The following is a 16281-nucleotide window of genomic DNA, read 5'->3' on the forward strand; positions in this document are numbered from 1 at the left end:
GCACTTGAGGTTTGCATGTCTATTTCCCCTCAATACTCATGATTTTTTCCCCTTGGGATTATATTACATTTATTAATCAATTTAGAACAACTTTGTATCTTAAAATATTGTCTTTCTCTTTATGAGCATGTGTGTAGATTTATTCGTCTTACTTTGCATCCTCAACTTTCCTTCAACAGCTCTTACACAGTTTTTGTAATATTATTCCTAGATATTTAATCATTTTGCTGAAAAAATAAAATAGATCTTTATTTTCACTATACTTTCAAAATCACTGTCAAGTGTATATAGAGAAGCAATGACTTTTGTATACAAAATTTTTAACCAGTCACTTTACTGAATTCTCCTGTTGTTTGTAAGAGCTTTCCAGATGCTCTTCTTGAGATTTCTAGCTATATAACCATTTCATCTACATAAAATATAATTTTCACTTTTCCATTATTTTTAATTATCTAAATGTATTTTCTAGTCTTGTCAGACCAAGGCAATAACAGTGGAGGACTGAGCATACTTTTCTGACTTTATTTTGGGGCATAGTTATTTTTATTTTATTTATTTATTTATCTTTTTGTGGTACGCCGGCCTCTCACTGTTGTGGCCTCTCCCGTTGTGGAACACAGGCTCCGGACGCACAGGCTCAGCGGCCATGGCTCACGGGACCAGCCGCTCCGCGGCATGTGGGATCTTCTCAGACCAGGACACGAACCCGTGTCCCCTGCATTGGCAGGCAGACTCTCAACCACTGCGCCACCAGGGAAGCCCGGGGCATAATTATTAAATTGGAGTTAGAACCAAATGGTTTGAAATGCTTTTCCCCAATATGTTTTTATTACTATCTATAATAAAATGTGATCCAATTACTATATAAATTTTGAATCTTTCAACCTAGGAAATCTATTTTTTAAGGACTTTGTTACCTGTTTGTCTCTTGGAAGTTTTATCAACTTCCATCTCATCAACATTCTATTCTGAGCATTGCACTTACTAACCCAAAATGAAACCTGTGTGTTTCATAAATGTAGGTTGGCTTTTGTCTCATATATATATATATATATATATATATATATATATATATATATATATATATAATAGGAGAGAGAGAGAGAGAGAGAGAGAGAGAAGCAAGAGCCTGGAACATAATAAGTAATAAATGCTTGTTGTTATTACTATTCCAAAGAATGTCCATAAAATTTAAAGTATTCAAACACTTTTATAAAAGGTAAATTATTTTTAATTTTATTGTTACAAATTGATACATTGTTTTGAAAAATAGAGAGAAATTGGCATGTAGCAAATAGCTCAAACATAAGTCAAGAAAATATTAGACCAAGATAGATTTGAACTCTGACTTTTAAAAAGGTCTCCCAAAACTGTTTATCTATTTTTATTTATTTTAAACAATTAACATAAGTATCTCATTGAGCATCTATTAGTATGCCTGGCACAATGATAAATACTTTAAGGAAAAATATAAGAAGCATATCACATTGTCCTTGTCCTTAGTAGTTTATAATCTAGCTATTTGTGATTATATAGACACATTTTTAAATTCTGGGGCCTAACACCTTTAAGTAAAATCATCTCTGAAAGTAATCATTTTGGAAGGTTATATGATTATTTCAAAAAGTCCTAAAACATTTTTTGCATCTTTTCCTTTGGGATTGCCTTTGGAGTCATTATACAAATCATTTAAGAAAGGCAGACTCATTACTTTCATTTTAGTTTAGAATGCTGCTCTATCCTCCTTCTGTACCTAGTTTAGTCTCCGTAATTAATCACTGGGTTTGTTGCTCACAGACTTCGTCACTTTAAAATCTCAAATTCACCCTAAAAGACAAGTTTCACTATTCTTGATTCCCTTCAAAAGCATGTCCTGCAGCATTACTGGACAGTAAGTACCTGGAGGACGAGAAGCCTTTCGCATCAGCTTTGCATCTCCCCCAGCATCTTGCTCGGAGCTTAAGCACAGCAGGAATGCAATACGCATCCTATGTTGAACTGACAGTACATTAGCTGTTCAGCAGCTGGAGACATCGGGGTGGCCTGAGGATAGAGGCCAGGAAGGGTTCCAGATGGGGCTTGAGGGGGATTTCTTTCCATTCTGCTATTTCAGTGTTTTCTTTCATTACTCCTCAGGCGTCTGGCTTTGACAATGAAGGACAGAAAGGTCTGCCTGAAGCCGGCAGCAGATTCTCCCAATACTCCCTTCTAGCCCTGTGTTTTAAAAAATATATAGTTAGTCAATTAAAAGATTCATGTCTATTTTGTAAGTCTAATACTTTATATAGATATTGGCTAAATACTCATAAGTCTGGTGGATGATCAGGCTAAAGTAGAATTTCAGTTTCAACATACAGACAGAAAAACTGTGCCCATATCCATTAATTCCAGGAGTCTTTCTACATTTCTATCCTCAATAACAATCACTGGGTTTCATACCACCTTTCAGAAAAAGACAACATGTTTGAAATTTACATGTTTTTGTGAATTATATTCATTCGGAAATTTCTAGCAGGGTCCTTCTAGCTCTACTCAATATATTAACATAATGACAAGTGTATGAAACCAGTTTTAAACGTAATGAGACAAAGTATAATTCTTCAAAAAGTAACCAAAAACAGAATACAAATTAATTTGTCAGTATTTGTGCTTTGTTTTTAGACAAAGAAAGAACACAAAGGTTCCTGGTCACAGACCTTTGTGTTAAATGTATTTTTATAGTTTTTTCCATTTTACCTATGAAACATTGAATAAATCAATATTTTTGGATGCTGAAAATGTCAGAAATCTGGGGTGTCTACAGGTTTCTGGATAATCACAAATTTTTGTGAACATCAGTATGTTTGGGAGTTTAGGGTACAAGGAATGTCTGGCTTTATTCTATAGAATAATGTTTTATTTGAAATTGCTAATGAATTTTAAGGATCCCTAGACAGTGTTTATTAAAAAAAGCCATTTCTCACTTATCTGAACTATTTAAATCATCATCAAAGTATACTTTCCTCACCTTTTAATTATATTTCTTTTTTTAAAGTAATTTAATTAGTTAACTTATTTTTTGGCTGCGTTGGGTCTTCGTTGCCGTGTGTGGGCTTTCTCTAGTTGCGGTGAGCAGGGGCTACACTTTGTTGCGGTGCGCAGGCTTCTCATTGTGGTGGCTTCTCTTGTTGTGCAGCACAGGCTGTAGGTGCGCAGGCTCAGTAGTTGCAGCACACGGGCCCTAGAGCGCGTAGGCTCAGTAGTTGTGGTGCACAGGCTTAGTTGCTCTGCGGCATGTGGGATCTTCCCAGACCAGGGATTGAACTTGTGTCCCCTACATTGGCAGGAGGATTCTTAACCACCAGGCCACCAGGGAAGTCCCTATATTTCTATTTAGTACTTTTTTTTCTAAGCATGAGACCTATAAAAAAAATCTTCCTGGATAAATATCCATACCTCCCAGAAGAAATGTTTGCCTAAATGATTTCTTGCCTACTTCTACAATCGAAATTAATTTACATTAGGAACATTGTCCTAAATGTTCAAAAATGAAGACTGTTCTAAATTCTACTGAAATGGATAAAGAAGTACAAAATGGATTAAAGACATAACAGCTCTGATTAGAGAAGAGCAGAAATTGTGGTTAGTTTCTAAAAGATGGAAAAGATTGACAGGTGAGAGAGAGAGAGAGAGAATGATTCAAAACAGAACAGTAATTCAAGGAGCCCCCAGAAAAATATCTTCAATAATAAAGTGATTGTAACAAACAGTATAATTTAGATATTGGAAGACCTTAGAGAAGGTGAAGGTCTATTATTCTTCTTTCAACAATAAAAAAGAATTAATTAGAAATTCCTATAAAACCAAACATTGTACAAAGAAAGTCCAACTATGAAGCAAATTAAAGTATGGCCTGAGTTTGGACTATGGATGAAATCTAAGAGGAGAGAATCAATTTGACCTTGATGCTTGGAATGTTCTCTCACAAGGGGCTCAGGTTTTGTAAAATAGGTTTATTTCTCTTTCTCTTGGTTCTGCAGTGAATAATGTTTAGAAAATAGTGATCAGGGTACCAGGAAATTAGATTGGAAATTTTATTGGTGGCACAAGATACGATAGATATCAGGTATTAAAGCAAGACAGACACTCTGCAGAAGTTTCAAAGTAGTTGCCTAAGAGCCAGTCAGATGACTCACTTGACTCTACACTGGAAAATCTAGATCACAGAGACCAATGGGTCAGCTACTTTGTGAGTGAAGATAGTGTGGTTAAATTGGGATCAGACCACACTCTCAGTTTGTCTCCTTAAAGGAAAGATGAAAAGTCTTCTAGCCAGTTTTGAGCCTAATAGGAGAGAGGGACCCAGCCTGGACATATTTAAAATCAGGCTCAAGAGAAACACCAGGAAGGAAAATGAGACTCCCCAAAATAGTTTATAGTGACCTGCTGAGAAAGTTGGGATCTGAGGGCAAAGCAGAGAAAAATTTTCAGAGAAAAATGCAATGCCTGTGGCATGAGAAATACAGACAAAAGTTTCCAGTGGCAGCCTCTGAAGAACTGTATATACACTCATGAGGATCTGCCAGGCCCAGAGAATGCGGTCTTCCTAATAGGGTGTCAATTAAGCAATACAAGTTTACTCCTTTTTCCATCTGCTCTCTTCTCTCTTTGAATCTGAAGAGGTCAGAAACCATGATTAGCAATATGGGAACGGAGGGTTGAAAGCATAAGACAGAGAAAGAGAAAGATCAGACTGGCCTTCCCTCCCTGGTTTCCTGAATATTGAAATCTCCTGCTGGAAAAAACGAGGTTTTCAGTTTGAAACATGTTCCAAGTCTTGATTTCACATGGAATTGAACACTTAATTACTGAATTGCCACTGTGTTTGCTTATACTGTGCTTGGTTATAAACCTTGATGATGTAAAATTAGTTGTATACCTTAAAGAAACCAAGAGGTAGATGAGGGAGGAAAAGTAGAGGGAAATGGAGGAAGGCAATTCTTATTTTACAGAGAGTGGAATCAAGAGATACTGCCTCATATTGACAGATTAAAAAACAAGTAGTTAAATATGAAATTCAAACTTGTAAAGATCGCCAACAGAACAAGCAAAAATGTAATAAGTCAAATTTGTGAAAAGGAGATCAGGGCAAGGGGGAAGATTATGTGATTTAAATCCCTCAGCTTTCATAAAGGGTAATTACCACTTAAAATTGATAAAACAAGAAATAGAGAAATAAGACTTCAAAACATAAGTGGCAAACAGGTTACCCCTGGAATGGGATGGGTGTCAGAAATGGGCAGCTTTTACCTTTCATTTTGTATACTTCTACACTTTTGAATTTGTATTACCATGTGCATGCATAATGCTAACAATCAATAAAATGAGATTAGAGGAAAACAGTAAGTTAATTAAAAAATTCCTACCTGGCTCTAATCCAGGGTTTGGTGTGCGTGTTGAGACCACTTCCCCAGCTGCCATGTTTGTCAGAAGACGGAGGCAAAAATCCCCTTTCCGGGGCCAGCTCCTCTGCAATCGCCCTGATGTGGTAGGGCTCAAATCCACAGCACCCACCTATGTACCTGACCCCCAGGCTGTAGGCCTCTCTGGCATATTTTTGAATATCCCATCTGGTTGCAACTCTGGGCTCCAGTGCTGTAATACAACAGTTACGGCACTTCTGTTACCATCTCTATATGCAGACAATCGATGCTCAAGGGGTATTTTCTTTTTTCAATGAAGAAACTATGAATTTTAGAGTATGAATTCCTCAGATAGCTAATTTTTGGTTAACACTGAAAGTCTTTGTCTTATACAGTCTCGTATCGTAAGTCTGTACTGTAGTTGTTCATTATAGCCATTTCCGTTTTGTCACAACAAGAAACCACAAGGTCTCTAATATGTGCCTGAGCTTACCGAAGGGATATTCGGGGAGATCCACAAACCCTCCTTTGCCACAGTCAGGCATGTGGAACCCCAGGGGCTGCACCATCAAGTGTGCTTTCAGCCCTGCAGCCCATAGGCCTTCCTTCATGAGTCTCATTGTCTTCAGGCTGGTGCAGGGCCCAAATCGGCAGTTCACACCAACGATTGAAGCCCCTATGCAAAGAAATACATTTATTTACTTGTTTCAAAATTTATTTACTTGTTTATTTTTTAAAATTGAAGTATAGTTGATTTACAATGTTGCGTTAGTTTCAGATGTACAGTCAAGTGATTCAGTTATACGTATATACTTTTTCAGATAATTTTTCATTATAGGTTATTACAAGATATTAAGTATAGTTCCCTGTGCTATACAGTAGGTCCTTGTTGTTTATCTATTTTATATATAGGAGTGTGTATCTTTTAATCCCAAACTCCTAATTTTCCCCTCCCCCCTCCCTGTTTCCCTTTGGGAACCATAAGTTTGTTTTCTGTGTCTGTGAGTCTATTTCTGTTTGGTCAATAAGTTCATTTGTATCATTTTATTAGATTCCACATATAAGTGATATGATATTTGTCTTTCTCTGTCTGACTTCGTTTCTATACACTAACAACAAAACATCAGAAAAAGAAATTAAGGAAACAATCGCATTTACCATTGCATCAAAAAGAATAAAATACCTAGGAATAAACGCACCTAAGGAGGCAAAAGACCTGTACTCCAAAAACTATAAAACACCGATGAAAGAAATTGAAGACAACACAAACAGATGGAAAGATATACAGTGTTCTTGGATTGGAAGAATCAATATTTTTAAATGACCATACTACCCAAGGCAATCTATAGATTTAGTGCAATCCCTACCAAATTACCAATGGCATTTTTCAGAGAACTAGAACAAATAATTTTAAAATTTGTATGAAAACACAAAAGACCCTGAATAGCCAAAACAATCTTGAGAAAGAGGAACAGAGCTGAAGGAATCTTGCTCCCTGACTTCAGACTATACCACAAAGCTACAGTCATAAAAACAGTATGGTACTGGCACAAAAACAGACACAAAGATCTTTATTTTCTTTTTTAATAGTTGGAAGGTGTCTTAGAAATTAGCTGTCCCCCTCCACCTCCTAAGTTTTACAGATAAAGAGATAGATTCCAATTAATGTTTTTATTTCTGAACTGTTCTCCCAATGTTAAGAAACATTTCATAAACAATAACTGAACTGCTTATCACATCATGGGTCCACATTACCTGCCTTCACCAGCTTCACAGCACATTCTCCAGGTGTTACACCATGCATGTCTCCCTCTGGGCCTATGCACATGGTGGCTGCCACGGGTTTTCTGGCTTCTTTTAAGACTTCCACAGCCCACACAGCTTCTTCAGCATGTTCAAAATACTAAGAGAAATTTCATGTTCTTCTATTAGTCCAAATATAAAGCAGATTTTGAGTGGTAGACCGCAAATGTTACAAAAACAGTTATAAAAATTACCAAATATATGTGATAAAATGTGCTAAGAAATGTGTCTCTATCAGATTGACTACAGAATACTTTTCTGAGTAAATATTTTAATTCCTTTAACAATAACATATAGGTTTTCATTCAGATATCATACTAAAAAAAGGTTTTAAAGTAACTGAGTATTTAAAATCATACTTTTGAAGGAACAAAAGTTTTGTTAATAAATTTTGGACTCATTTTTTATGGAACTTGGGTGATCTCTGCAGAATAATTGTTTATCATGCTTTACAATTCAAAATACTTTTATATTCACTTCTAGTTCGATATTCTAAAGTGCTCCATAAAGTAAGAAGGGAAGTATGATTAGTTCCCCAGATGAGAACATAGAGGCACAGAGAAGGGAGGGGTAGCCACTGAGTGTCTTTGCCAATGGTAGACAGGATACGTTGTCTGGTAAACCCAGGCCATTTGCAGGGGTGCTTCCCAGGAAACCCCATAAGTGCCACAACTGAAAAGCTGAACTTAATTTAAGTAAGTGGAGAAAAGCTAGCAGAAATCTCCCTGTTTCTTCCTGTTTGACTTAGATTCTGCAGAAGCAGTGTGTGAGGAATGGCAGAGAAAGTCAAAAGAGAGGTTCTTAAAAAACAAACTTGTGTTCTCATCTATCTGGAGAACATATAGGGCAGAGTTTGTGTTCATTTCTGTAGATGATTTTTTCCTGGTGGGTTAGCCAGGCTTGGGTAGCCCTAAGCCTTGGGAAGGTTGACGTAGCAAGGTTTTCAGTAAGTTCAGTAGGGCGATTGGGGAACTAGCAGTTGGGAGGCTATTGTCCTTGTTGGGGGTGAAGAGCTGGGTTGAGGCCTTGACTCTAGATGGTAGCAATCATGATGGGAAATAGGGAGATGGGAGAAAGAGGATATTCCGGGCCTTCATATCCAGTCAGTGACAACGCTTATTGATTCTAACTTCAAAATATCGCTCAGATGTTATAGCTTTAGTGAAAGCAGAGAGATGGGAGTGAGCAAGGCAGGGATGGAGGAGAGCAAGGAAACTACTACTTGGCACTAAGTGTTAATGGTGAGGCCTGAGCAGCCACCTACCCTCTAGGCTTTACTCCCGGACAGCCTCTATCCTCCCCTCCCACAGCCCCTTCCAGCCCTGCCCCTTTAATGCTAGGCTTACCTCTGCAATCAGGAAGTCCACATTTTTCCTGGTAAAAACGTCTAGCTGTTGTCGAAAAAGTTTTTTAATTCTAGCTTCATCCTTGTGGTGTTTGTACAATGATGTCTGGCAGATCCCCCCTGCTACCAAAGCATCACCTTTGTTGGCTACTTCTCTGGCAAGGTCACAGGCAGCGGTGTTTACAGCTTCCCACTGAGGTTAGACAGCAAGAGTACACATGGTGAGCCTGGCATTTTAAAGGTGAGATATAATAGATATCCAAGGGGGCAATGAGCAAGTAGCATGAGCACAAGTCACTGGTTTAAACTGCAATTCGAGAAGACCAGCAGAGTTGGGTATCATCTCTACTCCCAGTGAGCTTGTATGTTCATATTGTACTTACCACACTGGATTTTAGTAAATGCTCATTTGTTTGTCTCCCATACTTGACTGTGAGCCACTTCAGAATAGTGTCTATGCCTTTGTATCATCTTTGTATCTAGCATAGAGAATGGACTATAACAGGTACTCAATAAATGTCGGTTGGTTGAATGAATAAATGGGCATTAACGTTGACAAGTATTAATACTTTATATTTGCAGAATATCTCACAATACTTCCACATCCTTCCACTTTTCTCAACAACCCTATGCATGTAAGTAAGCATCAGTTATCTCCATTTGGCAGAGTAAACCAGTTCTCCATGTCTTTAAGTGTCTAACACAAAGTCACACAACCAATAGGTGGCAAAGTTGGGTATAAAACCCAATTCTCCTCATTCCTAGGCTAGTGCTGTGTTCCCTAGGACCGCCCTGTCTCAACATGGACAAGTCAGAAGAGAAGAATGTGAAATGAGAAGGTAACAAGAGCATCTATAAAGTGTTCTTTCCCTACAAAAACATATCACAGAAGGATGGTCATGCCCTTCTAATGGCATATTTTCTCCCAGTCCTACCCCCTCCCCTAGATAAAGAGACAGAAAATGCTTATTTATTTAGTACCTATATGTTTACATCATGATTAATTACTGGATAGATATTTTATGTGGAGGAAAAAATATTTTATTATTTTTTTTAAAAAATACTTTATTATTTTTTGTAATAAAGTGTAGTAACACATCAGGTCAATTCCATGGATTCCCATCAAGAGGTTATTTTTATTATAGATGATCCCTCTCCCCGCCCCTCCCCACTCCCACCTGCCCCATTATCATTTACCTGACTTTCCATTTTGTCCTCACTGGCAGAAAAGGTGAAAGTCTGCATGACATTTGATCCCGCTCTCAAGAATTCCATGTGAAGCTGACGAACTACAAAGGAGTTGTTTTTTCCATTGAAATTAAAAAAGTAAAAATCACAGAAGCTATCATTTTCAGCGGCAGCTCATCCACTCACATCTCTTTCAATCATACACAATTTCAAACCTGGTACTTATAAAGAAATTCAGATTCAGGTCAGCAGAATTTAGGGGCAAGGCAGAGTCCATACCAAATGGGGCTGTTTAGAATAGCCTCATGTTGACCTGCCAGTGGGCCCCATGGCCTGGTGCAGTCACATGCAGACACTAAGGCCCAGTTGGCCAACTGTCCCTTGGTCTCTTGGTCTAGAGAGGGTTTATTCATTTGCCGGTGTCATGAAGGATGTAGCTCGTCTACTTACAGTCAGCATTGGGGGGCCCTCAAAGTAGGATGAGGGAATTCTCACAGTGGGCAGAATGCATATGGGTGGCGCCCCTATCAAGTGTATTCAATAGCAAGCAGCTGGGGAAACGCAGTCAGGGAGCTTTCCTTGGCCCATCAGAAACTCCTTCCTCTCTCTCCCTTCATCTCCTCCCCAACTCAGTCTTTATCCTTGCTATTTCAACACTTTCTTCCTGGTTGAGCAAAGAAGATTTTCTAAAATTAAGAATGAGTTCTTCTTGGGTCAGATGAAATCTTCCTGCTAACACCAGAAAGACAAAACTCTGTCCTACCATATAACTCTGGGTGTCTGATGAAACAGTAATCATGGCCATTGGGTACTTATATGGGCATTTCATGTGGGTTAGTTCACAAGTCCTCACAACCAGCCCATGTCATGCCCCCATGTGACAGATGAAGAAACTGATCCTCAGAGGTCAAATGACTTGTTCAAGGTCACTCAGCTGGTCAGTAGAAGGACCTAGACATGACCCCATGTTTGTCTGATACACTGTGTATATACGAATAAAATCAGAGTGAATCAAAAGTTCCATTCCCAGCTTGTATCCCGTTTCACCCATATCTTCTTTGGCTTTATTTCCCACTTTCATTTAGAACAGCAAATCTATATTTGCTATATATATCTATATTTGCTATATATATATTTGCAAATCTATATTTGCTATTTGCCTATATTCTGTTAAGCTGGTGGTTACCATTAATCGTCCCTACCAAATGTACTGTTTTAATATCGTATGCAAATTAGCCAGAAGGATGAATCTGAAGCAATAACAGTTTTACTATGTTAAGGAAACTCTTGAATATACAAGGTAAATATTCATGGAACAAATATTGGTATGTATATTTTAGCACTCCCTGAATATGAAGATGCAAGTGTGTGTGTGTGTGTGTGTGTGTGTGTGTGTGTGTGTGTGTGTGTGTGTGTAGAGGAGGGAAGGAAGGAGAGAGAAGCCCTTTCTTCAGCTCGTGTACTGCCACTATCTCCACATCTTGGCAGTTTGGGCAAGTGAATCAGTCCCTAGAAAATGCTCACGGAACTTCCCTGGTGGCGCAGTGGTTAAGAATCCATCTGCCAATGCAGGGGTCACGGGTTCAATCCCTGGTCTGGGAAGATCCCACATGCTGAGGAGCAACGAAGCCCATGAGCCACAACTACTGAGCCCACGAGCCACAACTACTGAGCCCGCATGCCACAACTACTGAAGCCTGCGCGCCTAGAGCCCGTGCTCTGCAACAAGAGAAGCCACCACAATGAGAAGCCCGTGCACCACAACAAAGAGTAGCCCCTGCTCACCGCAACTAGAGAAAGCCCGCACGCAGCAATGAAGACCCAGTGCAGACAAAAATAAATAAATAACTAAAATAAATAAATCTATTTAAAAAAGAAAGAAAATGCTCGCTTTTATTTATCTTCTCTCAGTCAGATTTAAGCAAAATGTCACCCAGATAAACACTCAGGGGTGATGCTGGCACCGACCTGCACTTGGATGTTCTACTACGGCTTCTGAAGTCCAGAGCCCGGCCTTCACGTAGCCCCTCTTCTCCAGAGTTATGAGAAAGCTGCCGTCTCCAACCACAACCTCCCCACTATCCAGACGTTCCAAAATGCCCTGAAGAAGAGAAAGAAAAATCACCTAAGACCCCTCTTTTTTTTTTTTTCCTAAAAGCAGTTTCTAATTTTAGGAAAGGTGGTACAATGCTCTCACAGCTCCAGTTCTGTCGAAATCATCCGTGCCTAATAGTATTTCAGAAAGATTGAGAATACTCTATTATTGGACAATCCAGGTACTTGTTTTGTGCAAAGTTCTGTGACTATTTTTTCTCAAATACAATTTAATCTGAGTCAAATTGTAGTTAAAGTGCTGATTCCATAATGGTTATTTTGGTTTTTCAAGATGTTTGTGGCAGACACTGCTAGTCACCTAATGTGCATTTTTTTTCTCCTCTTCTTTGCTAATATATTTTGTTTGGGGAGACAATGTCCCCAACTTAAAAAAAAAAAAAATCCTCAGGCTCCTTTGCTGAGTGGGGTGGCCATATGACACAGTGTTGGCCAATGGGAAATAAGTGAAAGTCTGCTGAAGATTTCTAGAAAAGTTTTGCTTTCCTGATACAGATGCCCACTCCCTTCCCTCTTGTCCCTTTTTCTCTGTCCTGTGTGGAATGTCAGCTTAAGCCCTGGAGGTATAGCCATCATCTTGCAGCCATGCCACTGAAAGCCACACGCAGGCTGACAACCGCAGCCTGGTGTCTTAATGACATCTTGGAGTAGCTGCAGAGGCCGTGGACGGTGACCGTCCGCTAGACCTCTCGTTAGGTGAGAAAAATAAACCTCTTTTGTGTGTGAACCACTGGACATAATCCTATTGGACACAGCATTTTATAATTATACTTTACATTTTCCAGCATGTTCACAGACACGTTATCATTTGGTACTCTTAACAACTTTGGGAGCTAGGCAAGGCGGATAGTTTTTATTCCCACTTTATAGATGAGGAAACTGAGGTTCAGAGAGGCTAAGTGACTTGCTCAAGATCATAGAGCTCAGTAAGTGAAAAAGCAGACATCAGACCTTCTAAATTCCTAACCTAGTCTCTATTTACCACCTTTCGAGTCAGCCCACCCATAATCTGAATATAAGGTTGCATCCAGAGCAGTTATCCAAAGCTACGGTTTCCATTGTCTACAAAGTGCTTCCCCAGATACCTGAATGGCTCGCCCTCTGATTTTCTTCAGGTCTTTAAAGGTCAAGTGTCATTTTTTCAGAGAGAACTTCCCTGCGATTTATAAAAACTGCAAACACCCCCATGGGGATCCCTATCCCTCTTGTATAGACTGCATTCGTTGAAGATACAGCCTTTTGTTGAAAATACCAGCCAGTTCCTCTCAGCCCTGCCTACAGCTGGACACAGAGCAGTGCATGAATGGGGGAGGAAAGGTTCCCACTGCCCCTTCTAACCAGTCATATCTGCAGCCCAGGAAGGTACATTGGAAGCGGTTGCCCTGAGGCTAAGTACCAGGCCACCATCTCCACCACATCTCCATTTTCCTGTGGAGGGAAGTGGAATGGAGCCCAGCTCTGTTAACCAGAGCTGTAAGATGCTTGAGGCTCTGTCACCTCATACAGCACCTAACAAAGAGTAGGCCCTTAATAAAATATGCCAAGAGTTAGCACACGGACAGGACGGTTTTGAAAATGGCACATACCTCACATATGCTATAAGCTTGGTCCTGACAAGGAGGAAGAAGATGATACTCTTTAATAGAAAATTAGCTAGGATTTAAGAAAATGACAGTGCAAATTTTGACTGTTGCCTTCATGATACCAAGTAAATGTAAGGCATTTTGATCTGTTATCCGGATGTTTGTCCAACATTTAAAATTTTGCCAGTTTTCTAAACAGCCATTAGCAAAATAACTAAACTATCAATATTTGAATTCAGAGCATCTTTTAGTCCCTCCTTCACCGCTAGACTTACCACCTAAGTTAACTGCTACACCTGTATGATCTAAAGCCAGCTCTAGAATGACAGGACTGTGTAAAATAAAGAGCACTGGAAATTATTTGCAGTATATTTATATTTTCATTCCATCTTCCCTTTCAGTGTGGCAGTGACTCTGCCTTGGATCTGATGGTGATCTCTGAGAGGCATTTATGCCCTCTTTTTGCAGATAACAGTATCTAGACCTCTTGGATTTAAGATCTGGCTTCGGGGCACCTCTATTCATACACAGAGGAGTAGACCAACTTCACCCTATGGCAGGAAGCTGCCAGAGGTCCATCTGCCTGAAATTGCCACCAGGACTGCTCTTTTGGATTAAAGAAGCAATTGGAGGTGTCCTCTGTAGCAGTTAAATGAATTCTTCAAATGCACCTGTTAGCTGAGCAGAGAGGTGAGGTTAGCTCTGCCCCACTAACATCTTAACTCCCAGGTACACATTAACATGGATTCTCATATGATAATCTTGGTGTTGCAAAGAGCAGAGGCCAGGAAAAATAGGACAGGGACAGCATATTTTTAAAAAACCTTAAAAAAAATGAACTGTAAAAGTGAACACAGTATTAGAGAAAGTTCAGAGAAAGAAGTCAGCACAATGTTCTTTGCTTCTTTTTCTTTTTTTTTCATGCTCATTTGCTTCAATGCCCATGTTTTACCTTTATAATCAGAAAAACATAACCAGAATATGTTTTTTTGTTAAGTTTTTTAAACCTATATTCCACATCTTATGGAACTACTACCATTATTGTGTCCTTCCTTACAGTGTGTGTATAAATATTTTTATGTAGTTGGGATCAGTCTGTGATATGTCTCCTTTTGTAACTTAACATTGCAAAGCACTTTGCCTGTTCCCATACTTAGCTTTTTAATTGGCTGCCTAATAACTTATTAAATGGATGCACTTTACGGAGCCCACCATTGCAGGGCATCTTGGTTGTTCCTATCTTTTTAGTATTATTAAGTAAAACGGTGGTGCACATCCCCCCTTCCTTCCCCACCCTCTCTTCTGAATTAGGGAGCACAGATGGGTTGCCTCGAGGAGTTTGGAGATGTCCCGCGTCCAAGTTCATGCCCTTTTCCTAATTTTGTTTTGTCACCCCTTCTCCCCACCACACACACATCCAGCGTAAAAATGGAGGAACAGGGCGACCAGCTGGCTAGCAGATCGGGAAAGGGGAGCCCGGAGACCCAGACTACAGCGTGAGATGAGGCGGAGGCCCCACCCCCGGCTCCGCGCACCCCACCCTCCATCCCCGCCGCGGGTCTAGGGGTGTCCATGCCCGGGACCGGTTTCAGGCCAGTCCGAGGCTTGGGAGACCAGGCAACGGCCCTTCCCAAACACACGAGGGGCGCGAGCACTGGGGCCATTGAGTCGAAGAGCCGTAGGTGCGGGCGGGCGGAGGGCAGGAAATGTGAGCGCGGCCTGAGTCCGATGGCTGGACTTCAAACCCCTGCTCCACCTGGACTAGATCGGTGACCCTGAGCTAGGGTCTCGGACTCTGAGCCTCAGTTTCCTCACCTGTAAAATGGGAATAAACGTGAAGAGGAGATAATTTGCATGAAGCACTCGCGCAGTGCAGGGCAGCGAGTCAAGGCTCCATAAATGCTACCCAATATTGTTATCTCATCCTGACACCTAGGCACTACCGTCGTCCAGGCGATTCGCGAGCAGGTAAACCGAGGCTCAGAGCCGTCCAGGTGCCTCGCCCAGACCGCAGAGCTTGATTAGGGGCTGAGGTGAAGCCCCGCGGCCAGGAGGGCTGAGTACCTCCCGGTTTCCCCGAAACTCACCTTCTTGGCTCCGGGGCTTCCGACCAGCGCCATCGCGGAGCGGCTGTGGCGGGCGCTGAGTGGCGGGCAGCGCACGGAGCCAGAAGCCCGCCCCTCGCCGGGGGGAGGGTCCCACCGCCCCCCACCGCCCCCCACCGCCCCTGCTGTCTGCTGGCTTGGGAGTAGGTGCCTGCGCCCTCGCCCTATGGCCTCGACCTCGGCATGTTCTCCCTGGGCGCGCTGCGGCTGCGGGGCTTCCCGCTGCGGGGCTCCCCCGGCCGCCTACTTTCCGTCTGCGGCCGCGAAGGGTGAGTGGGGCCGGGTCTGCGCGGAGGCCCGCGGCTGGGCAGCTGCGGGGTGCGAGCGCAGGGCTGAGGCGGTCTCCGGTTTAGGGGTGCTTCCGACCCCGAGAAGTGGGCATTCGGCTTTCTTCTCGAATTATGGGTGTTCTTTTCTACGCACAACCGTTCAAAGTGAGAATATCAAAGGGTTCCTGGTGCAAAGACTCTCCTATCCCCATTCCCTTCCCCAGTCAACTGTTAGCAGTGTCTTCTGTATGGGGAGGCAAACGCAGGTGTATATATGGTCTTCTTTGACTTACTTATACCTTGCTTTTTACAATGCGTCTTGGGGAAGCTCATGATCTAGCTAGGAAGACAGACATGCAAATCAATATATCAAGCCACCGAGCAATATTTATAATTAGAGAAGCAGGTACACGGTGAGAGGACGTTGAGCGAGGAAGAGCGTTGTACTCCATCTGGCTCTCTTCAGCCTGGAAA

At 41.2% G+C, this 16281-nt stretch overlaps 2 protein-coding genes across 4 annotated transcripts in view; one reads left to right on the top strand and one right to left on the bottom strand.

Moving 5' to 3' along the window:
- Positions 1-1213: 1213 nt before the first annotated feature.
- On the bottom strand, positions 1214-15630 carry BHMT2 (betaine--homocysteine S-methyltransferase 2). 2 transcript variants are annotated; one of them, XM_004270840.2, is made up of 8 exons: positions 15521-15630; positions 11707-11839; positions 9748-9839; positions 8552-8743; positions 7158-7305; positions 5896-6078; positions 5406-5634; positions 1214-2214 (listed from the first exon to the last, which is right to left on the bottom strand). In XM_004270840.2, exons 1-8 carry the CDS (start codon positions 15551-15553, stop codon positions 2133-2135), a joined length of 1092 nt encoding a protein of 363 aa, XP_004270888.1. In that variant the 5' UTR covers positions 15554-15630; the 3' UTR covers positions 1214-2132. The 2 variants fall into 2 exon arrangements, with proteins under 2 accessions (XP_004270888.1, XP_033285976.1); XM_033430085.2 differs by lacking the exon at positions 5406-5634.
- DMGDH (dimethylglycine dehydrogenase) overlaps positions 15597-16281 on the top strand; it is a 66184-nt gene continuing 65499 nt past the window's right edge. The window contains exon 1 of one of the 2 annotated variants that reach the window (XM_033430084.2): positions 15597-15807. In XM_033430084.2, the coding sequence (XP_033285975.1) occupies positions 15722-15807 (86 nt within the window). In that variant the 5' untranslated portion in view covers positions 15597-15721. The remainder of the gene's footprint in view (positions 15808-16281) is intronic. The other variant, XM_004270839.4, reaches the window with a different exon arrangement.

This window comes from Orcinus orca, chromosome 3, assembly GCF_937001465.1.
Source record: "Orcinus orca chromosome 3, mOrcOrc1.1, whole genome shotgun sequence".
In the NCBI taxonomy this organism is placed as follows: Eukaryota; Metazoa; Chordata; class Mammalia; order Artiodactyla; family Delphinidae; genus Orcinus; species Orcinus orca.